General features: G+C 45.1%; 1 protein-coding gene across 1 annotated transcript; it reads left to right on the top strand.

Annotated features, from left to right (window-relative positions):
• The first annotated feature begins 366 nt into the window (after nt 1-366).
• On the top strand, nt 367-26,577 carry c2cd3 (C2 domain containing 3 centriole elongation regulator). Its single transcript, XM_055880311.1, is given in 35 exon segments — nt 367-570; nt 1,143-1,412; nt 1,525-1,682; nt 1,837-2,039; nt 2,135-2,301; nt 3,976-4,108; nt 4,349-4,501; nt 4,658-4,796; nt 5,038-5,153; nt 5,275-5,478; nt 5,659-5,768; nt 5,971-6,089; nt 6,254-6,385; nt 8,174-8,417; nt 11,956-12,197; nt 12,572-12,723; nt 12,869-13,136; nt 13,265-13,448; nt 13,683-13,866; nt 16,076-16,248; nt 16,372-16,504; nt 17,313-17,487; nt 17,590-17,683; nt 17,987-18,067; nt 18,161-18,796; nt 19,002-19,355; nt 19,536-19,674; nt 20,323-20,387; nt 20,516-20,718; nt 20,917-21,050; nt 21,434-21,580; nt 21,752-21,942; nt 22,175-23,084; nt 23,252-23,360; nt 25,627-26,577. Coding segments are annotated over 35 exon segments (6,909 nt in total). The 5' UTR covers nt 367-518; the 3' UTR covers nt 25,762-26,577.
• Nucleotides 26,578-26,639: the final 62 nt, after the last annotated feature.

The raw sequence follows: 26,639 nt of genomic DNA, 5'->3' as shown, positions 1-26,639 counted from the left end.
AGATATTAAAATATGTATTATATATATTTTAAAATATGAATCACATTTTTATTCGGCGTACCCCCGACGGCATTGCGCGTACCCCAGTTTGGGAATACCTGCTCTAGCACATCTGGATATATGTATACACTGCTGATCAAGATCTTGAATTGCTGAGTTGTGTGTTACACCAGGGTTTGGAACAAAAGCCTCAAACTCAGTACCCACAAATAATTGAAGACTAAGATTTGTGAACGTTGATTTTAGTTTCACCATCTATGATGATGGTGGACCTGATACATTACAGTATTGTACAGAATAGTGCTGCTCTCTGGTGGTGACTGGTGATGAGAGGTTGGGGAGTTGCAATGACACAACTTCCCACAGTGCACCACGGGATAACAGCGGCGGTCTTTGGATTAGAGGCGGGACTGAGGAAAGTTAACGAACATTGTTGCTCAGGGACAGTTTGCACTGACAACTTGTTTACATAATGTAATTTAGGTTTAATATTGTCATATCACATTTATTGGTAAGGAATGAAGACAAAAAAATTGAAGTCTACCAAATGTGGAAGCATCAGGAGGAAAGGTAGCTAGCTACGACCAACGTCAATCTCATTAGCTAGCTAACGTTATGCTGCTGGCTGTGTGTTGTGAATGGTGAAAAATGTAGATTATCATTTGAAGCTGCTTGCTGCTAACTAGTTAGGTGCATGCTAATGACATGGATATAGTGAAAACTTGCAACCTCAATTGATGGACCTAGTAGCTAAGCCAATTTCTGTCGCTTGTTTGTTGTTGCTAGTTCTGGTCCATCGAGCGACAACAACAGATAACGTTACCTGCACTGACTTTGTTTATTAACGTTAACTGGCTCCATATACTTTTGTTACGCGCCAGAGTAAATATGTTTCAAGGGTGCTACATTTGTCTTCGCGGTAGGAGCAGGGTGTAATTTCTACAAAATACGAAATAAACGACTTTTTACCGCCTTGTGCCCAGGCGCATGCCTCGTATTACAGATCCGACTCATGCACTTTGACCTGAGCTAGTACTTTTTTATATGAGCTAGTACTTTTTTATAACTAACGTTAGTAGTAGAAAATTATTTTACGCTATAAGTAACATCATGTAAGGTACATTGACAATATTTTTTATCAGTCCCCAGTGATGTGTCCCCAACCACAAGCCTCCCTCCACTGGTTGAGGGTCAGCTGCGATGCTTTCTACGAGTGACAGTAAGCAGAGTTTTATGGACAGTCCCCAAGCCTTTCCCGACAACTTTTATCAGATTGCGCTGGTGGGGAGAGTCTTCCAATGGGACCCAGTTCAGACCACGGGATGGGTCACAAACGACACAGAAGACTGTGAAGTCCACAGCTCGTTTTCCCATCCGATGTGGACCGAAGCAGTTCACATCCTACTTAACAGGTAACTATTGCATGCATGGTATGCCACATTGTGTGATCCAAGCTGTCTTCAGAATATTCAAATGACCTCCTGATGTTGTTGATTTTCCCTATATATTTTGTCTCTATTACAGATATGGGCTCTCTGGTGCTGGAGGTGCTGACAAAGCCAGAACACCTGCCAATTGCTCGTGCTCAGGTTGCTGGGATTTCTTGTCTCTCTCTGTCACACTCCATCAGTGGGTTCTTCACCCTGGTGTCTCCAATGTCTGAGAAGCTTGGAGAATTACAGGTAGGGAGGCTGCAACCTAATTGAAAATGTGTTATTTAATTCTGATAGATGCTTTGTGGTTTATCTTGCTTTCCCAGGCTCTCTGTTAATTAAAGGACATATGTTAATTGGATGAGTCTACATACAGATTGTTCTTGATTAACATTTTTTCCAGGTGTCGCTTGCTCTGGAGGCCCTGACTGAAACGTACGACAGCAGCTGCTCAGTTCCCACCACAGACATGAGTATCGAAATGGCTGTGCCTGCATTCAGGTCCACAGTGAAGCCAGCATCTCAACCAAACATTCTGGTGGTGCCCTCCTTGTCCAGACCACTCTCTGTCAACAGTGGGAAAGAGTCAGGGAGCAATACGCCAAGGTAGACAGTAGACTAATGTCATAGACCTACTGTCTGTTCAAGCAGATTCTCTCTCTCATTTCAGTGATGCTTTCATGCTTTTGTAATATTTTCAGAGGGAAAGACCATTTGTACTTCCAAAATGCCCAGACGGAAAAAAAGACTGACTTGGCACTTGAGAACCAAAAGCCAACATCAAGTAGATCTCAACATGGACAGGGAGCGGCAAATCCCACAGTGCAGGAATCAACTCACGGACAGACCACCAACGACATACTTTCAGGTTGTAGCCTACTACAGCATCATCATGTACATACTGTAAAGGGATCATATACAGGGCATTTGGAAAGTATTCAGACCCCTTGACTTTTTCCCACATTTGTTACATTACAGCCTTATTTACATAAGTATTTAGACCCTTTACGCATTACTTTGTTGCGGCACCTTTGGCAGTGATTACAGCCTCAAGTCTTCTTGGGTATGACGCTACAAGCCTGGCACACCTGTATTTGGGTAGTTCCTCCCATTCTTCTCTGCAGATCCTCTCAAGCTCTTTCAGATTAGATGGGGAGTGTCGCTGCACAGCTATTTTCAGCTCTCTCCAGAGATGTTAGATTGAGTTCAACTCCGGGCTCTGGCTGGTCCACTCAAGGACATTGAGACTTGTCCCGAAGCCACTCCTGTGTTGTCTTGGCTGTGTGCTTAGGGTCGTTGTTCTGTTGGAAGGTGAACCTTCGCTCCAGTCTGAGGTCCTGAGTGCTATGGAGCAGTTTTTCATCAAGGATCTCTCTGTACCCTGCTCCGTTAATCTTTCCCTCGATCCTGACTAGTCTTCCAGTCCCTGCCGCTGAAAAACATCCCCACAGCATGATGCTGCCACCACCATGCTTCACCATAGGGATGGTGCCAGGTTCCCTTCAGAAGTGACGCTTGGGATTCAGGCCGAAGAGTTCAATCTTGGTTTCATCAGACCAGAGAATCTTGTTTCTCATGGTCTGAGAGTCCTTTAGGTGCCTTTTGGCAAATTCCAAGCTGGCTGTCATGTACCTTTTACTTCTGTCTGGCCTGATTGGTGGAGTGCTGTCGAGATGGCTGTCCTTCTGGATGATTCTCCCATCGCCACAGAGGAACTCTGGAGCTCTGTCAGAGAGACCATCGGGTTCTTGGTCACCTCCCTGACCAAGGCCCTTCTCCCCCGATTGCTGTTTGGCCGGGCGGCAAGCTCTAAGAAGATTCTTGGTGATTCCAAACTTCTTCCATTTTAGAATGATGGGAGGGCGCTGTGTTCTTGGGGACATTCAATGCTGCAGACATTTTTTGGTACCCTTCTACATCTGCTTTGCTTGCTGTTTGGGGTTTTAGGCTGGGTTTCTGTATAGCACTTTGTGACATCGGCTGATGTAAAAATGGCTTTATACATCTATTTGATTGATCTGTGCCTCAACACAATCCTGTCTCTGAGCTCTACGGACAATTCCTTCAACCTCATGGCTTGATTTTTGCTCTGACATACACTGTCAACTGTGGGACCTTATATAGACAGATGTGTGTCTTTCCAAATCATGTCCAATCAATTGAATTTACCGCAGGTGAATTTACCGCAGGTCAAGTTGTAGAAACATCTCAAGGATGATCAATGGAAACAGGATGCACCTGAAGTGAATTTTCGAGTTTCATAGCAAAGGGTCTGAATACTTATGTAAATAAGGTATTTTTGTTTTTTTATATATACATTTGCAAAAATGTCTAAACCTGTTTTTGCTTTGTCATTATGGGATGTTGTGTGTAGATAGATTAGGAAAATGTTTTATTTAATGAATTTTATTTTAAGGCTGTTACGTAACCAAATGTGGAAAAAGGGAAGGGGTCTGAATACTTTCTGAATGCACTGTATGCGTACAATAGAGAAACTGTCTATCTTCTGCTAACATCCCTACTGTATCGTTTCCTGTTTTAGTTCTTTTAGAGCGTGGAAGCAATCTTAGAAATGCCATGGTGGTATCAGCTTTAAAGTCGGACATGGACTCTGAACTGGCTCTGAAAGACACTCCTCTACCTCTTCCAAAGGACAACATAGGAGCACCACCAATGTTAGTATTAAACTGAGATCAGGGGCCGTATGTATCAAGCGTTTTAGTGTACGTAGGAGTGCTGATATAAGATCGGTTTTGCCCTTTTAAATAATAAGACTACATGGATAGGGGGAATCTGATCCTACATCAGTGCACCTACTCTGAGATGCTTGATACATATGGCTCCAGTCCTTTTAAAAATCTCTCTCATTGACTTATGCGTGGCTTAGGGAACTTGTCTTGTTTTTGTTTCTCTAGGCCGTCCATTCCTCACTGTGGGAGGCTACTGCAGAACATTCTGCATGCTGACTCCAGTCTCCTGCAGTCTCCCCACACTCCCCCAGACTACCTCAGCCCAGACTGTACTGCTGCTGACACTGAGAACAGGGCAGTGGATCTACTGCTGGGCAGGTAGCCTTGACCCCCATCTTAGCATATTAAGAAACAAACAAAACTGTGTCTTTACCTAGTAATTGGTACCAAGTTGATTAAACGTTGTAGCTGTATAAGTAACTGTGCAGTATATTTCTATAAGTAACTGTGTCGTGTTTTCTCTCTTTTTGTTAGTTTGAACGGATCTGCTCTCCCTATCTGGGATGGAGAGGGCTCTCCTCCTGATTCTTTCCTCAGTGTGTATGGAGACAGTGAACTCAATGACCCACAGTATGACCAGAGCCTGCTAGAGAACCTCTTCTACAAAGCTCCTGTGAGTGTCAGCCACTAGTCAGCAACACCTGTCCTCTGTTTACCAAGGAAACAATGGGTGGCCATCTGCACTCTTTTCTAGTCCTTAATAAAAAAAAAGTCAATTATAGGAATGCAAGTTTGAAAAAGCAGGATAATGGAAAGATGGATACCTGCACTCTGTTTACCAATATTACCGTATATTTTTTACATTGGCAATAGTGTAGCCTTTAGGGTCACTATTTTACCTCTGTGTCCTTCAGATGTCTAACAGCAGTCCAAGTGATGATGACAAGGATGGTCCTTCTCCAAAGAAGAATCTTAAGAAGAGGGGTGATGATAAAGAGCTGAGGCACTCTGGTCCAAAGAAAAGTGGAGGGTCAGTTATACTCATTTCTGCTGTTGTCTCTACTAGTCTCTCCGTCTTTACTTTGTAAAGATATATTGAACATTTCAAAATGAATTTAAGTCATTGTACTGTAATGAACCTTCTGTGTCAGCCTGGACTCAGAAAATGTGCAGACTCCAGGGACTGGGGATATGCTTCCTGGGCTGTGTATGGACCAGCTCACTGTCCTAGGTGAGGTCCGGTTGGCCAGAGTGGTGATCCACACCCTGAATGTGCCTGCAGACAGCGCCACCACCACACCTAAGAAGACCTCTGGCAAAGGGAAACCTCCTCGACCCCTCTCCTCTAAGAAATTGTATGCACCATTATGAAACATGCCAATGGGCACATTCGTTTTGCATCGCTCGGTTCTCTTTAGGATGCAAAACTAACGCGCCCAATGTTTCAAATGTTTGTCTCCCCTTTTGTTTGATTACCATTATAATACAGAAGACCTATGTCTGCTCCTGCTTCATGTCTGTCTCTCTTTTCATAGCTCCTATTTTGTGGAGTACCTGTTCCCCGTAACTTCCAGCAGGCATGATCCTAGTCAGGCCCTGGCAGCAGAGGTGACACGAGTCTTCTCTAGTAAAGTTACAGGAGGAGGTAAGACTTTAACATTGTCAAAGATTATGTCCTTTATGGCATCCTGTTTCCTATATAGTGCACTACTTTTGGTGCCATTTGTGTTGTAGACACATTTCTTTAGCATTATCAGAGAGTTTGATATTTCAATTTGTATTGTGAATTATTAGGAATGATAACATGAAGGTTTTGTTAAAGATGTCTGTCTCACTCTGCATTATAGTGGTGAACTTCCAGCAGCACAATGTGTTTCCAGTCCACTTCAGTGGGTCAACTATTGAGCAGTGGTGGGGAACAGAACTCACATTTAACATCTACTCCAGAAACAGCTCCCAGAAGAAAGTATGTGGACACTTGTATGACAACAAAAATCTACTTTCTTTTATGTTTTATTGTACAGTAACCAAGCCTCTGTTCTGCTTTACCCAAGTTATGTATATATAGATAGTACCGGTATATAGATGGTGTATTGCACCTGAATGGATGTGTTCTGTGTTGTTCTGCAGCCTGTAGCCATTGGCAAGGCTGTGTTCCCCCTCTGCTGTCTACTGCAGAGGGAGCAGCTGAGTCAGACTATCATTCTGCCTGTCCAGAGTCTGCAGGGGACTGGTGAGAGCCAGGACATCGGCCCTCTCAAGGTGAGCCTGTCTGCCACTGTCCACCATTTTGTCTACATCCCAAATGGCACCCTATTCCCTTTATAGTGCTGTACTTTTGACCAGAGCCCAAAGCGAATAGGGTTACCGTACATAGAAAAGATGGTATTTGGGACACAGCCTTTGTTACGTTCATCATATTTAGGAGGTTGTTGACATATTGAGTGTAGTGTTGGAATATTACTCATTATCGGCAGACTCAACATCCTTGGTTTCTCAAATGACTGCCTCGCCTGGTTCACCAACTGCTTCTCTGATAGAGTTCAGTGTGTCAAATCGAAGGGCCTGTTGTCCGGACCTCTGGCAGTCTCTTTGGGGGTGCCACAGGGTTCAATTCTTGGGCCGACTCTTTTTTACTGTATACATGTCGTTCTTGCTGCTGGTGATTCTCTGATCCACCTCTACGCAGACGATACCATTCTGTATACTTCTGGCCCTTCTTTGGACACTGTGTTACCTAACCTCCAGACAAGGTTCAATGCCATACAACTCCCCTTCCGTGGCCTCCAACTGCTCTTAAATGCAAGTAAAACTAAATGCATGCTCTTCAACCGATCACTACCAGCACCTGCCAGCCCGTCCAGCATCACTACTCTGGACGGTTCTGACTTAGAATATGTGGACATCGACAAATACCTAGGTGTTTGGTTAGACTGTAAACTCTCCTTCCAGACTCACATTAAGCATCTCCAATCCAAAATTAAATCTAGAATCGGTGTCCTATTTCGCAAAAAAGCATCCTTCACTCATTCTGCCTGTGATTTGTTCCTGAACTAATTTAGGCTTGCCTAAAAATGGACTGAATACTTATGCAGCGACTATATTTTAGTTATGTAATATATACAGTATATATAATTTTCTTCCACTTTGACATTACATTACTCATGCTGCCAAACATACCCTAGTAAAACTGACTATACTACCGATCCTTGACTTCGGCGATGTCATTTACATAATAGCCTCCAACACTCTACTCAGCAAATTGGATGCAGTCTATCACAGTGCCATCCGTTTTGTCACCAAAGCCCCATACACTACCTACCACTGCTACCTGTATGCTCTCGTTGGCTGGCCCTCGCTTCATATTTGTCGTATATATAAGTCTTTGCTAGGTAAAGCCCCGCCTTATCTCAGCTCACTGGTCACCATAGCAGCACCCACCCGTAGCACGCGCTCCAGCAGGTATATTTCACTGGTCACCCCCAATGCCAATTCCTTCCTTCCAGTTCTCTGCTGCCAATGACTGGAACGAGTTGCAAAAATCACTGACGCTGGAGACTCATATCTCCCTCTCCAACTTTAAGCATCAGCTGTCAGAGCAGCTCACAGTTCACTGTACCTGTACATAGCCCATCTGTAAATAGCCCATCCAACTACCACATCCCCATACTGTTATTTTTTTGTTGTTGCTACTTTGCACCCCAGTATCTCTAATTGCACATTCATCTTCTGCACATCTATCACCCCAGTGTTTATATGCTAAATTGTAATTATTTATCCACTATGGCCTATTTATTGCCTTACCTCCCTTATCTTACCTCATTTGCACACACTTTAGACTACACTTTTTTTCCTATTGTGTTATTGACTGTATGTTTGTTTATTCCATGTGTAACTCTGTGTTATTATTTGTGTCGCACTGCTTTGCTTTATCTTGGCCAGGTCGCAGTTGTAAATGAGAACTTATTCTCAACTAGCCTACCTGGTTAAATAATGGTGAAATAAAAATAAATACAACAATTATCTCAATCTCCCTCTTTGTTTCTCCAGGTGTCACTTGAACTGGCTGCAGACAACAAAGATTTCTCATCAGCCAATGGTCAAAGGTCAGCTGGAGCTGGTTACAGAGCCCCCTCCCATGCCCTGACCAGTCCCCAGAGAGAAGCTAGCCCCTCAAGGGTGGACATGACAACCATTAGGCCTCAGCATCACGACACTAGAGGGGAGGATATCCCTCTATCTACTGTTAATAATAGATATTCCAGGATGGGAAAACAAACTCTGGCCCCTCAAGGTCAGTAAAGAAAGAGAACATGCCCAACTCATCCTTGTGTGTAAACAATAAAAAGACTACTAGGGGAAAAAATCTATCACATACAGTTGAAGTCGTAAGTTTACATACAGGTTGGAGTCATTAAAACTCATTTTTCAACCACTCCACAAATTTCTTGTTAACAAACTGTAGTTTTGGCAAGTCAGTTAGGACATCTACTTTGTGCATGACACAAGTAATTTTTCCAGCAATTGTTTACAGACAGATTATTTCACTTATAACTAACTCACTGTATCACAATTCCAGTGGATCAGATGTTTACATACACTAAGTTGACTGTGCCTTTAAACAGTTTGGAAAATTCCAGAAAGTGATGTCATGGCTTTAGAAGCTTCTGATAGGCTAATTGACACCATTTGAGTCAATTGGAGGTGTAGCTGTGGATGTATTTCAAGGCCTACCTTCAAATTCAGTGCCTTTTTTTTTTTTTTTTTTCACCTTTATTTAACCAGGTAGGCTAGTTGAGAACAAGTTCTCATTTGCAACTGCGACCTGGCCAAGATAAAGCATAGCAGTGTGAACAGACAACAACACAGAGTTACACATGGAGTAAACAATAAACAAGTCAATAACATGGTAGAAAAAAGAGAATCTATATACAATGTGTGCAAAAGGCATGAGGTAGGCAATAAATCGAATAATTACAATTTAGCAGATTAACACTGGAGTGGTAAATCATCAGATGATCATGTGCAAGAAGAGATACTGGTGTGCAAAAGAGCAGAAAAGTAAATAAATAAAAGCAGTATGGGGGTGAGGTAGGTAAATTGGGTGGGTAGTTTACAGATGGACTATGTACAGCTGCAGCGATCGGTTAGCTGCTCGGATAGCAGATTTTTAAAGTTGTTGAGGGAGATAAAAGTCTCCAACTTCAGAGATTTTTGCAATTCGTTCCAGTCGCAGGCAGCAGAGAACTGGAAGGAAAGGCGTCCAAATGAGGTATTGGCTTTAGGGATGATCAGTGAGATACACCTGCTGGAGCGCGTGCTACGGGTGGGTGTAGCCATCGTGACCAGTGAACTGAGATAAGGCGGCACTTTACCTAGCATAGCCTTGTAGATGACCTGGAGCCAGTGGGTCTGACGACGAACATGTAGCGAGGGCCAGCCGACTAGGGCATACAGGTCGCAGTGGTGGGTCGTATAAGGTGCTTTAGTAACAAAACGGATGGCACTGTGATAAACTGCATCCAGTTTGCTGAGTAGAGTATTGGAAGCTATTTTGTAGATGACATCGCCGAAGTCGAGGATCGGTAGGATAGTCAGTTTTACTAGGGTAAGTTTGGCGGCGTGAGTGAAGGAGGCTTTGTTCCGGAATAGAAAGCCGACTCTAGATTTGATTTTGGATTGGAGATGTTTGATATGAGTCTGGAAGGAGAGTTTGCAGTCTAGCCAGACACCTAGGTACTTATAGATGTCCACATATTCTAGGTCGGAACCGTCCAGGGTGGTGATGCTAGTCGGGCGTGCGGGTGCAGGCAGCGAACGGTTGAAAAGCATGCATTTGGTTTTACTAGCGTTTAAGAGCAGTTGGAGGCCACGGAAGGAGTGTTGTATGGCATTGAAGCTCGTTTGGAGGTTAGATAGCACAGTGTCCAGGGAAGGGCCGGAAGTATACAGAATGGTGTCGTCTGCGTAGAGGTGGATCAGGGAATCGCCCGCAGCAAGAGCAACATCATTGATGTATACAGAGAAAAGAGTCGGCCCGAGAATTGAACCCTGTGGTACCCCCATAGAGACTGCCAGAGGACCGGACAACATGCCCTCCGATTTGACACACTGAACTCTGTCTGCAAAGTAGTTGGTGAACCAGGCAAGGCAGTCATTAGAAAAAGGCTACTGAGTCTGCCGATAAGAATATGGTGATTGACAGAGTCGAAAGCCTTGGCCAGGTCGATGAAGACGGCTGCACAGTAATGTCTTTTATCGATGGCAGTTATGATATCGTTTAGTACCTTGAGCGTGGCTGAGGTGCACCCGTGACCGGCTCGGAAACCGGATTGCACAGCGGAGAAGGTACGGTGGGATTCGAGATGGTCAGTGATCTGTTTGTTGACTTGGCTTTCGAAGACCTTAGCTAGGCAGGGCAGGATGGATATAGGTCTGTAACAGTTTGGGTCCAGGGTGTCTCCCCCTTTGAAGAGGGGGATGACAGCGGCAGCTTTCCAATCCTTGGGGATCTCAGATGATACGAAGGAGAGGTTGAACAGGCTGGTAATAGGGGGTGCGACAATGGCGGCGGACAGTTTCAGAAATAGGGGGTCCAGATTGTCAAGCCCAGCTGATTTGTATGGGTCCAGGTTTTCCAGCTCTTTCAGGACATCTGCTATCTGGATATGGGTAAAGGAGAAGCTGGGGAGGCTTGACATCATGGTAAAATCAAAATAAATCAGCCAAGACCTAGTATAAACACCATGGGACCACGCAGCATCTCTAGGAGACGCGTTCTGTCTCCTAGAGATGAACGTACTTTGGCGCGAAAGTGCAAATCAATCCCAGAACAACAGCAAAGGACCTTGTGAAGATGCTGGAGAAAAAGTATCTATATCCACAGTAAAACGAGTCCTATATCGACATAACCTGAAATGCCGCTCAGCAAGGAAGAAGCAAATGCTCCAAACCCGCCTTAAAAAAGCCAGACTACGGTTTGCAACTGCACATAGGGACAAAAATCGTACTTTTTGGAGAAATGTCCTCTGCTCTGATGAAACAAAAATAGAACTGTTTGGCCATAATGACCATCATTATGTTTGGAGGAAAAAGGGGGAGGCTTGGAAGCCGAAGAACACCATCCCAACCGTGAAGAAAAGGGGTGGGAGCATCATGTTGTGGGGGTGCTTTGCTGCAGGAGGGACTGGTGAACATCACAAAATAGATGGCATCATGAGGGAGGAAAACATCTCAAGACATCAGTCAGGAAGTTAAAGCTTGGTCGCAAATGGGTCTTCCAAATGGACAATGACCCCAAGCGTACTTCCAAAGTTGAGGAAAAATGCCTTAAGTACAACAAAGTCAAGATATTGGAGTGGCTATCACAAACCCCTGACCTCAATCCTATAGATAATGTGTGGGCAGAACTGAAAAAGTGTGTGCGAGCAAGGAGGCATACAAACCTGACTCAGTTACATCAGCTCTGTCAGGAGGAATGGGCCAAAATTCACCCAACTTATTGTTGGAAGGTTGTGGAAGGCTACCCGAAACGTTTGACCCAAGTTAAACAATTTAAAGGCAACGATCCCAAATACTAATTGAGTGTATGTAATCTTCTGCCCCACTGGGAATGTGATGAAAGAAATAAAAGCTCAAATAAATAATTCTCTCTACTATTCTGACATTTCACATTCTTAAAATAAAGTTGTGATCCTAACTGACCTAAGACAGGGATTCTTTACTAGGATTACATGTCAGGAATTGTGAAAAACTGAGTTTAAATGTATTTGGCTAAGGTGTATGTAAACTTCCAACTTCAACTGTAAATGTTTTTCTTATGGCCCCACAAGGTCCCTCACCTCTCCCCAGCCTCCAGACATCCCATCACAGACCTCAGGCCCATCAGGTGGTGGAGGAGGACAGTGAGGTTCTGCTGCATGCTTTGCTCATGGTGCCTAATGGAAAGGACTTTAGCTGTGGACCCATGCAGCCTCCTAATGTCTACCTGAACTGTAAGCTCTTTGGCCAGGATGAGACGTCCAGATCAGTGATCAGCTGGGGCCAGGCAAACCCCTCGTTCAACTTTGTACAGGTAACTAACTGATGGAACAGATTAATTTTATGCCCAGTCAGTGTGATGCTGCTGAAGGCAGAGGAGGCTGGTATGATGAGCTATAGGAGGACGGGCTCATTGTAGTGGCTGGAATGGTTTAAATGGAACCGAGTCAAACATGTAGTTTCCATATGTTTGATACCGTTCCATTGATTCCATTCCAGCCATTACAATGAGCCCGTCCTCCTACCAGCCTCCACTGGCTAAGGGTATTCATATCATAGGCGATGAAAACACCTCCCAAATGGGCCATCAGCCTAGTCAAAAGTAGTGAACTATAAAAGGAATAGGGTGCCCTTATGATGTGATTCTGTCTGCCTGGTAGATGTGAGTTTAAATACTCTGTTTCTCAGGTGGCTCCTGTGGCCTTGACCTCGAGGCTGCTAGAGAGGATGAGGAACAATGTGATGGTGATTGAGGTTTGGCAGAGAGCAGGAAGCTTAGGGCAGGATCGGCTCCTGGGGCTGGTCAAACTACCCCTCCACCAGTTCTACATGTCCTTCAGGTGAGGGAAAGGTTTGAAATACATTATCTTGTTATAACTCAACCTTTGTACTATATATAAATGAGTCATATAACAGCTGTTATTATGGAAACAACTACTCAATACAATGTCTTATTGTTTGATTGATTTTTCTTTTGTTTTTCAGAGATCCCAAGATTTCCCACCTTCTGCTTCAGGCTCAGTACCCAGTGTTAGGGGTGGACAGCTACATGCCAGTCATTGACGTGTTTTCAGGCATTATAAATGGAAACCTCCGGGTTCTTTTAGCCATGGGTCTATCTGTCCAAATAGTATCTCTGCAGCATATGAGGGATGAAGAACTTGGCTCTGTGTCTCATCTCCCAAGACCAGCCCATTTGCTGGATCACCAACCACACAAGGAACAACATTTTATTAGCTATTAATTTTTTTCTGTCTTTAAAATGTTTTCAATGCAAGTTTCAGGATTTTTCTGCTCACTGTTATTCATACAAGTCCAGGATTTCAGGGTAAATTCAATTCCAGCGGTCCTTGTAACAGTTTTATCCTTGTTATCCTCCAGGTGAAGCCGTCTCCCGAGGAGACTATGAGAGAGCACTTGTTTGTGGTGAAAGTGGAGAGAGTGAAGGGGCTGACACCACTACAGTCTACAGTCTGGGGGGAGGCTGACTGTTATGTCCAGTACACCTTCCCCACTCAGGAGGAGCCTCCTGCTCAAAGTCTGGACCCAAATCTGTCAAACTGCAGTAAGCAAATAGCTCATGTTTAAGTTTCTTGTCTTTGGCTGCATCCCACCATATATCCTTTATGGTGCAGTGCATTTGACAAGGGCCCTTTGTCTCAATGTTATAACAGTTAGCACTGCATTAATATTTTTCTTATTCTAGACTTGAATACACATTTATCACGTTTGACATGAGGGTTTGAGGTCTGTTGTCTGTTTATCCTCTGCTAATGTACTGTCCATTTCTCTCCTCTAGGTGTGAATCTGAGGCAGTTCCGTACCACCACTACCCTGTGTGTTCCTGACCCAGTGTTTGGCCACAGTGAGAGTCATGTGCTGCTGGCTCCTTTAGAAGTCCCAGTCCAGAGACTGCTACTCAGCTCTTTCTCCAGCCAGGGCCTGGCCAATGGAGGAGGCATCCCGTTTGAAGTGTGGTGCAGGTCAGTCTGTGAGCCCTGGTCAAAAGTAGTACAGTATATAGGGAATTAAGTGCCATTTGGGACATAACCTGTTATGTCTCTCCTGACCACTAGAGGCCAGTATACACGACGTAACATTGTTTTAGCCTGGTCCCAGATCTGTTTCAAATCAAATCACATTTTTATTTGTCACATACACATGGTTAGCAGATGTTAATGCGAGTGTAGCGAAATGCTTGTGCTTCTAGTTCCGACAATGCAGTAATAACCAACGAGTAATCTAACCTATCAATTCCACAACTACTACCTTATACGCACAAGTGTAAAGGGATAAAGAATATGTACATAAAGATATATGAATGAGTGATGGTACAGAACGGCATAGGCAAGATGCAGTAGATGGTATCGAGTACAGTATATACATATGAGATGAGTAATGTAGGGTATGTAAACATAAAGTGGCATAGTTTAAAGTGGCTAGTGATACATGTATTACATAAAGATGGCAAGATGCAGTAGATGATATAGAGTACAGTATATACATATACATTATATTAAGTGTCATTGTTTAAAGTGGCTAGTGATACATTTTTGATCAATTTCCTTTAATTTCCATTATTAAAGTGGGCTGGGGTTGAGTCAGTATGTTGGCAGCAGCCACTCAATGTTAGTGGTGGCTGTTTAACAGTCTGATGGCCATGAGATAGAAGCTGTTTTTCAGTTTCTCGGTCCCTGCTTTGATGCACCTGTACTGACCTCGCCTTCTGGATGATAGTGGGGTGAACAGGCAGTGGCTCGGGTGGTTGTTGTCCTTGATGATCTTTATGGCCTTCCTGTGACATCGGTTGGTGTAGGTGTGCTGGAGGGCAGGTAGTTTGCCCCCAGTGATGCATTGTGCAGATCTCACTACCCTCTGGAGAGCCTTACGGTTGTGGGCGGAGCAGTTGCCGTACCAGGCGGTGATACAGCCCGACAGGATGCTCTCGATTGTGCATCTGTAGAAGTTTGTGAGTGCTTTTGGTGACAAGCCGAATTTCTTCAGCCCCCTGAGGTTGAAGAGGCGCTACTGCGCCTTCTTCACAACACTGTGTGGGTGGACCAATTCAGTTTGTCCGTGATGTGTACGCCGAGGAACTTAACTTACTACCCTCTCCACTACTGTCCCGTCGATGTGGATAGGGGGGTGCTCCCTCTGCTGTTTCCTGAAGTCCACAATCATCTCCTTTGTTTTGTTGACGTTGAGTGTGAGGTTATTTTCCTGACACCACACTCCGAGGGCCCTCACCTCCTCCCTGTAGGCCGTCTCGTCGTTGTTGGTAATCAAGCCTACCACTGTAGTGTCGTCCGCAAACTTGATGATTGAGTTGGAGGCGTGCATGGCCACGCAGTCGTGGGTGAACAGGGAGTACAGGAGAGGGCTCAGAACGCACCCTTGTGGGGCCCCAGTGTTGAGGATCAGCGGGGTGGAGATGTTGTTACCTACCCTCACCACCTGGGGGCGGCCCGTCAGGAAGTCCAGTACCCAGTTGCACAGGGCGGGGTCGAGACCCAGGGTCTCGAGCTTGATGACGAGTTTGGAGGGTACTATGGTGTTAAATGCTCAGCTGTAGTCGATGAATAGCATTCTCACATAGGTATTCCTCTTGTCCAGATGGGTTAGGGCAGTGTGGTTGCGATTGCGTCGTCTGTGGACCTATTGGGGCGGTAAGCAAATTGGAGTGGGTCTAGGGTGTCAGGTAGGGTGGAGGTGATATGGTCCTTGACTAGTCTCTCAAAGCACTTCATGATGACGGAAGTGAGTGCTACGGGGCGGTAGTCGTTTAGCTCAGTTACCTTAGCTTTCTTGGGAACAGGAACAATGGTGGCCCTCTTGAAGCATGTGGGAACAGCAGACTGGGATAAGGATTGATTGAATATGTCCGTAAACACACCAGCCAGCTGGTCTGCGCATGCTTTGAGGACGCGGCTGGGGATGCCGTCTGGGCCTGCAGCCTTGCGAGGGTTAACACGTTTAAATGTTTTACTCGCGTAGGCTGCAGTGAAGGAGAGTCCGCAGATTTTGGTGCTCTTCTCAACTCCATTGCTGTCATTGTCAAGCCATGTTTGGTGTCAAGTTGACATGATAGCACAAACAAATTGGCACTCAACCTTCCATCGTTTTTTTAGACTTCACTTTAACATTTGGAATTTAGTGGTGGTTTAATAGAATGTATTTGACCCACCTTTGCAGGTACTATTACCCAAATGTCCGGGACCAGCTGGTGGCTAAAGGGATGCTGCCCCTGTCCAAGCTGTGTGCCATGGTGACCATGCAGAGACAACAGCCCACTGAAGCCCAGGTCTTCTCCCTTCCGCTGATGCCCAGGACTGACAGCCCTGCTGGACACCAACCTCAGCCCTCAGGTAACACACACAGGCACTCCTTTTGGCAATGCTGTACTGTACTTACAAAACCTGAAATCAAGACACTTTCCTTACATACATACAGTATTTGGTCAGTTAACTTTGTTGTATGTACTCTCCAAGGATTGCTTGATGTGTTTGTTCATTACAAACAACGTCCGTTGAGATCTGATGTAAGGAGTGGGGCGGTTGCCTCTCGGGTGGTGACCATGGTGGTTCAGGTGCACAGGGCAGCAGGACTACAGGCAGCAGCAAGGTACTGCCATCTCTCCCTCTCTCTATTCCAATCATTGGAATGTTCTGCGTTTTTTATTTATTTAACATTTATTTTAACAGGGATGACATATTGAGACCTAGGTCTCTTTTCCAAGTACGCCCTGTATAATACTAATATATATATATATATATATATATATATACACACATTTAAAATACAAAAACACAGTCATGGTTAGCACAATTAAAACTTCACAAATCACCCAGAAAACAGTTACATTCCTCCACAAATAAGTCCACAATCAATACTTTAAATTGCGCGAAAGAAACCAGAACATCAAGATGAAATATATTTTGAATTTTGTTACAGAAATACGGTGCATTAAAACTAAAAGCAGATTTACCTAGCTCGGTGGAGACCATGGGAACCTCAAGTTAACCAAACCTGTGAACGTGTTAGGCAACTCAAGTGTCTATACTTCAACAGCAAAGTTAGATAAGACAGAAGTTTATGAAGTAGGGCCTTGTAAACAAAAAATAACTAATGTAGAGATTTACGGGTCTTTAGCGAAGTCCAGCTACCTTTTGATACAGAATACAGTGATGAGTATCAAAACTGTCACCTGTAACAAAACGAAGGGCACTATGGTAGATGGCATCCAAAGGTTTAAGAGTAGTAGAAGCTGCACATTGATAAATATTCACTGCATTTCAATTGGTTCAATCAAATCAAACCCCTTTTTATGTTAGCGGTTGTCACAAAGTGCTTTACAGTAACACGGCCTAGTGCTTTACAATAAATGTGCATTTAAACTCAATTTGCTTCTAACAAACATACACTCCCACAGGGCTTTGTCAGAGCAAGATGAAACGTTTCAGTACTATGCTGATGTTGGGCTGAATGTGTATGTTACTGCCCATCTCTCCTTCCTGCCTGAGAGTGAGAGGCGTAGTACCCGTGTGGCCGCCAGGACCTTCTGCCCAGAGTTTGACCACCATACCGAGTTCCCCTGTGAGCTGCAGGTGATGGAACTCACATGATGTAGATGAATGCATGTGTTGTTGTCACAAGTTTTCCTATGGGACAATAAAACAAGAATTTAATTCATTCATTGTTTCATGCAGGTCCAGAGGAGCTCTGGGGAGACCTGCAGCCTGGCTGAGCTCCTGCAGGAGGCCACAGCTGTCTTCACTGTCTGGAATAGAGACAGTCGCAAGGGTGAGGAAGCAGTTGCAATGGGATTTAGTCATACAATCAGAATACTGTCTGCATGAATGGTTTTATATATTCATGTATTTATTGGGTGCAATTGTAAACAAAAGCCATATCAGACATTAATATATCCAATTGACAATCATGGGTTCACTGCAGCTCACGTACTCGATCCTACAAGTTGTATATTAACGTCAATTGTTACAAGGAAATGTTATTATACAATTTAATTTCACAGTTTGCGCATCTTCCTAATGTAACACTGATGGAAACTTGATCCAATGTGATTTATGTGTTTTATTACTGCAGTGATGGTCAGCCCGAGATCAAAGAATACTCTGTTGGGTACAGTGAGAATTCAACTGGCTGATCTCATCCATAAAAGAACAGGTTCAGTATGCTGTGTAATACACTCGGTCAGTGCTGTTATAAGGTCAGTTTTTACCAACCAACAGACTGCTAACATGTGTTGTAAATTCCCAGGGATCAGTGGGTGGTTTGGAGTGTCTCTGCCGAAGGACCTGACCTCATCTCCCAGACATCACATATTCGTGGGCGGCCTGGACATCTCCATCAACTTTGCCCACCATGCAGATAGAGAGAGGGTCGTCACTGCCGCCCAGGGCCTGGGCTGGGAGGTGGGGAGGGAGGAGGAGGAAGAGGAGCCACCCAATGAGGGAGAGATGTGGGCTGAGACTCAGAGGACGGTGTCCCTGACCATGTCCATGCCCAGAGCTTGGCTGCCTGTCCACTGTCTCCTCCTGCCTGGACACAGCGAGCTGCAGCGCTCCACCTACTGCTACTTTAGATATAAACTCTACGACGGAGAGGCCTTCTGTTCCCAGCTCAGACACCCTGGCCTGTCTGTGGAGGAGGAGGGAGGTGGAGGGGAAGAGGGCCTGGCCACGGTGGCCTTCAGAGGAAGCAGGACTGTGGAGCTGAGGAGCAGCCAGCCCCTGCTGTGGTACCTCCGGGAGGAGAAGCTGGAGATTCAGGTGTGGGTGGCCTTTGGGAAGGACAGGGGACCTAGGCCTCATGACATGGACCGGCTGGTGGGCTCAGCCTTCGTAGACCTCTCCTCCCTGGCCAAGATGGCAAGGCACAAGCTGAATCTCAGTGGCACGTAATACTAATAATACATTTAGTAAAAAATAAGACATTTTATTTGCTCCTTTCAAGATACTAAATAGCACAGTACTGATATAACTAACAGTCAATGACGACCTCAAACTAATCATTGACTATCTAGCCTTTTTAAATGCTATGTTGTAATATAATGTTACATAAGGGTCATCAGTAACACACCAGTGTTTTGTTTGTGTAGGTGTGTACCACCTGTTCAGGCGCTCCGCCCCAGATCTGAGTGGAGCTGCCTTGAGGGTCCACATCACCCTGACCCCTGGATCCCTCCCAGAGGCGCACATACCTGGAGGAGGGGACAGCCAGGACCAGGAGAACTGTGATAGCCAGGGAGAGGAGGAGGAGGAGGAGGAGAAGGAGGGAGGGCAGGGAGTCCCCTCATCCACAGCAGCTGTGTCCAGACAGTCTGGAGCACCCAGCAGACACCAGACCAAGTCCTCAATGAGTGTAGAGCCTTCACAGCCCTCCGAGGTCAGCATGGAGGACACTTTCACTGTCACCATCACTGTGGACAGGGCCATGCACCTCAGTCTTAAAGGTACACAGATTGCCTCCCAAATGGCATCCTATTTCCTATGTAGTGCACTACGTTTGACTATTGCCCATAGGGAATAGGGTGCCATTTGGGACACATCCTTCCAGTAGGGTCATCCATTTTGATTGTGTCCTTTAACACTTTGTTGATGAGTCTGATGGTTGTGTTGCGTCTCCTTGGCAGGCTGTCCTCTAGCTGAGCGTAGTGGAGGGCTGCCTAGTTGTTGTGTGTCCTACATCACGACTGACTCTGCTGAACCAGTCACCACAGCTCTCATAGCAGACAGTCACTGCCCCGTCTGGGACCACCAGCAGGAGTGCAGGTAGACTACCTGTGTACCATCTATAGCTTACTTCAGAGGTTTAGACAACACAGGGGTTAAAGTTCTCCGTCACTGAGACAGATTTACGTCATATGGATTCTTTTTATTATATTTTTTTATATTGAAAAGGACTGGAATTGGTCAAACTCAGTTTAATACATTTATAAAATCATCCTCTTTCCCTTACACAATGATGGTCATTGCTTTTTGGTATGAAAGGGGATACAATACCAATCACTTATCGTAGGCATTTAGCTGATGTCCTTCATTATGATATGTAGACTATACTAGAGATTAGAAATAAAATAAAGGTTTATTTTGAAAAAACTGGTGCACATTAATGTTATAAACGTATTGTTCTATTTATCGTTATCGAATCAATTCGGGTAATTTATCGCAATACAGATTTTTTGGGTGAGATATCTCTAGTCATGGTATTTATTTTAGTTTTAACTCCTGCAACACATACTGTTTATGTAATATACAGGTTTAATGGGCCCAAAGATGTAAAAGTTATGAATCCATATTAAGGATTGTTTGGATGATTATGAACAAATGTGCTGTTGATATTATTGGAACATGCCTAGTTTAGAATGCCCTCTGTCAGACCGTGTCACGCTGAACTAATATACTGTTTGATAATCCCAGGCTGTCAAAGCAACTTCTTCTGGATCCACAACAGTCCCTGGTGTTCAAAGTCTGGCACAAAGGAGGTACAGTACAGCAATGTAGTAACACACATTAATACTCTAGCTATCAACCAACAATTATTGAAGGGGATAAAGTTAGTGTTGTTTTAATGTTTAATGCACTTCATTGGTCCTGTGTCTTGTCTTGTTAGATGTGGAGCGGGTGATTGGGTTTGCCTCAGTGGACCTGTCCCCTCTCCTGTCAGGCTTCCAGTCAGTGTGTGGCTGGTACAACATCACTGACTTCAATGGCCAGTGCCAGGGCCAGCTCAAAGTGTCTGTCTCCCCACTTAAGGGAGTCCAGGAGCTGCGGGGTCAGAGACAGGCTGTGTGTGACGGCAACAAAGACTCCTCAGTGAGTACAGCAGTGGCTTTCACTGTTAGTCTGTATTAAGTTCTTCCTAAAGCATCTTAGCATTTAGTAAGTAGGTAAGTAACCTTGTCTGAGCCAGAATGGCTCATAGCAGTCACAAAAGGATTTGAGTGCATCAGTGTTTTGTACTACTATATCTTTGTGGGTTTAACAGCCGTGGTACGTGTGTTTATTTGTCAGGCTCTGTTCCAGACCCTGCCCCTCTATTACCACACGACAGCCACATACAGCAGCTTCCCCTCCCACGTCAGCCGCTACACAGAGCAGAGGATCAACTCCACACCCCACCACCTAGACAGGCTGCTGCCAGAAAGGTACTGTAGGGCTCGTCTCTAGCTCTGTCCCTCACAATTCTTTCTTTAACATGCAAGTAATCCATTTCAATGAGATGCAACATAAAGTGTATGGTATCATACAAACCTTCCCTAAATTCACTTTGGAGAACCACTTCAACAATTGTAATGGTGTTACTTATTATTATTTTTTTGGTCTCCTCTCCTCCTGCTCTCCCCCTTTCTGCTATCCCCCTCTCCCTGTCGTCGCCTCCTGCTCTCCGCCTCCCCCTTTCTGCTATCCCCCTCTCCCTGTCGTCGCCTCCTGCTCTCCTCCTCCCCCTTTCTGCTATCCCCCTCTCCCTGTCGCCGCCTCCTGCTCTCCTCCTCCCCCTTTCTGCTCTCCGCCTCCTCCCCGATGTCAGGTCCAGTGAAAGTGACCGACATGATGAGCACATGGACAGGGTGCGACTGTACCACCAGAGTCTTCAGGAGGGGGGAGTGGGCCACCCCACCAGTCCTGCTGCGCTGGACGCCCATCCCTCCAGCTCCGTTCTGTTCTCAGCACTCCGGTAAATTATTGGACATTAGGTCTGCATCCCAAATGACACACTATTCCCTATGTAGTGCACTACTTTTGACCAGGGCCCATAGGGCGGGGCTGGACTGTGTTTACTGTATACCCACACAGTGTCACCGAAGTAACTTTTCAATAAGGAATGTGCTTGTTGTGTTTTTTCCAGGAAAAACCTAAGTGAATTGGATGACATCCAGAGGTACTTCAGCCATAAGCTGTCCACCCCTACCTTCCCCTCTCAAAGTGAGCAGGGTCAGTGCTCCAGACTGGACGAGCACCGGGTCTCAGACACAGACTCCTCCCAGCTCCTTCTCAAGTCCACCCGCCTGGTTGGGGAGGTTAACAACCTCATCAGTGGTGAGATGCTCTTCACCTGATTAGTCCCAAATGGCACCCTATTCCTATAGGGCTCTGTTCAAAAGTAGAGCACTATATAGGGAATAGGATGAGATTTGGGATGCATACCTATTCAAAGGGTATCCAAAATATGTTACTTCATGTCTACGTCTTGGGGATTGCCTTGTTAATGTATTATTATTATACTGTTATTAGAGTCAGGCCACTCAACACATCTCTTTCCTTTCTCCAGGTCTACAGAGACATCATCGCATGGAGACAATATCTTCTAGCCCCCAGAGCAGCTCAACAACTCCCCCTGTTCCAGATGACCAACACCTGCCTGAAAGCTATGAAACATTCCCCCAGAGTGCTCCATGTTTCCATAAAGCATCAGGCTCCCCCCAGGAGGACTTGTCTCCTGTCCCTTCACCTGTACCATGTATGTATCAGGAACACAGTGATTCTCAGGCTGATGAAGAGGAGGAGGACAAGGCCCCTGCATCTGAAGATGATGAAGGAGGAGGTCCCAGAGAGGAGGAAGAGGATGGAGATTATGAGGAGACAGTGGTAGAGCCCAGACCTCTGAATGAGGTTGCATCTCTAACAGACAGAACCAGCCCTTGGACCAGCCTGCTGTCAGACCCAGACCTAGCCTCTCTGGAGAGTCTGGAGACACCAGAGGAGCACCAAGCCTTGGACTACTCCTACCACCCCAGACTCACCCAACAGGAGGGGGGGAGGGAGAGGTCTGATCTGCAGACTGACACCCTGCAGGCTTGGAGCTCTAGTGAGCCCATAGGCAGCAGACTAGAGGAGAGGGAGCAACATGTTAACTCTGAGTTCTCTCATGGACCAGACACAGACGAGGAGGAAGACATGGTGAGTGAGGGTGAGAGGACACTCCAAACCTCTGACAATGAGGCAGCACTACATCAGGAGTCCATCACTGCTGCTCTACACGAACAGTCCTTATTGTGTAGTGGAGAGACTGCTAGCAAGGTTCCTGTTGACAGAGATGCTCTGTCAGAGGTTGAGACCTCCGGGTTGTTGTACGACACAGCTGCTTTCTCAGAAGAGGACACAGAACATGTTGTTGTCACATCTGACACATATCAGCCAGAAACGTTCCTACACAAAGAAGACAACAGGAAGTCTAAACAGTATCCTTGCATTGCCAGCGTTGTTTTCTTACCTCTTTGTTATTCTAACCGTTTCGCTGAAGCTGAGCTTCCTTGATAAAGTGTTTACAGTTTTAACATAGACCCAAGAAAGAATACAGTACCTAGATGCTTGGTTTTTGCTTGTTCCTTAACTGCCTTTTGTCCAGCTCTGACCCTGTGGAGATCCCTAATTTCTTCCTCTCAACTCACCACATGGAGGCTTCTATGAGAGCGCTACGCATAGCACCGGTCTTCCCCCTGGCCTCTTCTGACCCAGTAAGTACAGTACCAGCCCTGTCCCCTCTTTCTCTCTCTGCCTCAATCTCCTTTTCTTCTGCTTCTGGGTTGAGCCTGAATATGCTACTATAACAGGTTTTTGCAAGTCTAGACATGAGTAACGGAGACACAGGTCAACATTTAGAGTAGTAGCAAATTCCACGAAAATGATTGATTGTTGCATTACAAGCCATGGGTTACAGAATATTGAGTCATTCATTCTATCAGGCATGTGTATGGAGCACGCTGCTGATTAATAAGGAAACTGTCTCTACAGTCTTGAAGTTGCCAAGTCATCTTCCAGTGCTAATATTCTGTCATACCAATGCCAAAGGAGGACATAGTTACTAGTAGGTCACTATGTGCCAGTCCTCGTCCAGCTTGGATCTCAGCGAGTAAAGGGGGCCAGAGTCACACAGAGTGCACCAGTCTATTTTTTTGTTGTTGTGAATTTTACCCCTTTTTTCTCCCCAATTTCGATCTTGTCTCATTGCTGAACTCCCCAACGTGCTCGGGGGGTGAAGGTCGAGTCATGCATCCTCCGAAACATGACCCGCCAAACCGCGCTTCTTAACACTGGGCCACTTAACCCGGAAGACAGCCGCACCAGTGTGTCAGAGGAAACACCGTTCAACTGACGACCAAGGTCAGCCTGCCGGCGCCCGGCCTGCCCCAAGAAGTTGCGAGAGCGCGATGAGCCAGCTAAATCCTCTCCGGCCAAACCCTCCCCTAACCCAGACGACGCTGGGCCAATTGACCCGCCCGATCAAGAATGGTTGTGATACAGCCCGGGATCGAACCCGGGACAGTAGTGACTCCTCTAGCACTGCGATGCTGTGCCTTAGACCTCTGTGCCACTCGGGAGTCCAAGAGTGCACCAGTATAGACCAGTCTAGTGACTGCAAGAACTGAGCCAGTCTAGTGACTGCAAGAACTGAGCCAGTCTAGTGACTGCAAGAACTGAGCCAGTCTAGTGACTGCAAGAACTGAGCCAGTCTAGTTGACTGCAAGAACTGAGCCAGTCTAGTTGACTGCAAGAACTGAGCCAGTCTAGTTGACTGCAAGAACTGAGCCAGTCTAGTTGACTGCAAGAACTGAGCCAGTCTAGTTGACTGCAAGAACTGAGCCAGTCTAGTTGACTGCAAGAACTGAGCCAGTCTAGTTGACTGCAAGAACTGAGCCAGTCTAGTTGACTGCAAGAACTGAGCCAGTCTAGTTGACTGCAAGAACTGAGCCAGTCTAGTTGACTGCAAGAACTGAGCCAGTCTAGTTGACTGCAAGAACTGAGCCAGTGCAGCAGCTAGTAGTATAAGAGGCCACTGCCTGCCTTAAAATATACTTCTAAGGTGGGGGCTTTTATCATGAGAGGAACTGTCCTTCCTGCCCTGAGGATTAGTCCAACTCTTTAGCAGTGGGGTGATCTCTCTCAAATGGTTGCATTGCTATTGAGCTAAGGAGAAAATAACCGTTAAGCTAATCTCTAGAGAGAGGGAGAGACTCAGGGCGCTCCACACGCCATTGGCTGAAATGTCATAAAACAAGAACCCTGAGTGTCTTTCCGTCTCAGCGTTATGTTGACCTTTAACTGTGGGGTCACAGTCGCTGGGCTGATATGTCTGTCTGTGTGGTAACACACTTGGCAGTTTGGCTATGGGAGATTTAGGCCTACTATATGTGAGAAATCAACATTTCTTATCTTTTATCATTAATAGCTCAAGAGTTGTTGTTCTAATGAGAATAATCATTAGGGTTTGGCTCAAAACTTAACTTACATAACTAAAGGGCAACTGTGGTGATAGGGAGGTATGCCTGCTTGTCCGGGCCCCTGCGTCAGACTGGCATGTATCCAGTTTCAAGAAGGGGGTGTGGAGGTGCAGTTGTTTATCACGCAATGGGACTACAGAGTTCGCAGGACATGTCAGAGAACTGGTTCCAGCTAGTCACTCAATGCTAAACGAAACTAGTTCCAGCTAGTCACTCTGTGCTAATATTAAAACAAACATCTGACCAGCCCTTTTTAGAGTAGAGTTCAGCGTGATTGATCACATATTTGTACGTATTTGACCAATGTGGGGCCGGTTCTGTTTGATGGAGAAAGGACTGACTCATTAACACACAATGGTAGACATTTAAATCTTTGCGTTTTCACATTTTTTATCTCCCAATATCTCCATTTAAAGCCTAATTATGCATTTAGTTTGCTTGCAAACTAGGAACAATAGGCCAGTTTCTATGCTAAACAATTGATTGAATCTCTTTTTTGCAGAAAAAGAGCCCTCTTAGTCATGGGATTCTCTGTCGGCGCGTTCCTCGTCCCAGGCCCAATATACCACTGTCGTCCATGAAGAAAGAAGAGACCAAGAGAATAGCAAAGATATTTGCATCTCATTTTAAAGACTAACATTAGCACTTTCTCTAAATGCTATTTGATATTGTGTGTCGTGCTGTATATACGGTTGGGTGTATGTTTTCTAAAGGTTTATGAATGACCACACATCTTGATTACATAAGTAACAGCTCATGGACAGTGCTTTTTAATTATGTAAAGAATATGTACATTTCATTTAAGTAGTTTTTCTATTGTTTTTATAAATTAAATGGTTTGCCAATGTAACTGATATTTTATTTATTATTAGGTGTGCACCCATGATCACTAATGTGGGAGACTCCCATAGTCTTTTAAGGATTATTGTCACAGGTAGTCCAGTAGTCCTTGTTTTTCCAACAAAGTGATGAACAGTTTGTTCTTAAAGTTACGTCACCTTTGTTTGGATTTCAGCAGCTGTCATGGTAAGTGGGCTACTGTTAGGATATGTATGTAATAGGCCTACGTTGTTCTATTCTCTGCGTCACCAGGCAGTCACACACTATTCAAGAGCCGCTTCTGTTCCTGAAACCAGAGACTAGGAACTTCTGACAGTGAAAACATGCACTAGATAAGGCACACAGCCTCTCAGGGACATGTATGGATTGGCTTAGCGGATGGGTGCATGGGTGTTTAAAAAATATATAATTATGGAGTGTTACATAATTATTATAAAGTCTAATTTAGCTCTGTGCTATTTCAACAAGTCTTATTGCCTTGGCTCCCTGCTGCAATGAAATTCATTGGATGTAATAACTTTTGAGTTTAAGACAACTACTGTATCTTGCATATCGGCTGTTCAGTGTAACTGAAAATGACCAATTACATAATAAATGATGTATCAAAGAGTCATACATTTTTGCGCAGATATAATTAAATGCATATGTTTCTTTAAGGTTCAACAGAGCATTGAC

The sequence above is a fragment of the Salvelinus fontinalis genome, chromosome 24 (genome assembly GCF_029448725.1).
Source record: "Salvelinus fontinalis isolate EN_2023a chromosome 24, ASM2944872v1, whole genome shotgun sequence".
Classification (NCBI taxonomy): domain Eukaryota; kingdom Metazoa; phylum Chordata; class Actinopteri; order Salmoniformes; family Salmonidae; genus Salvelinus; species Salvelinus fontinalis.
The sequence above is the reverse complement of the archived record's forward strand: the minus strand, read 5'-3'. Positions and strand labels throughout refer to the sequence as shown.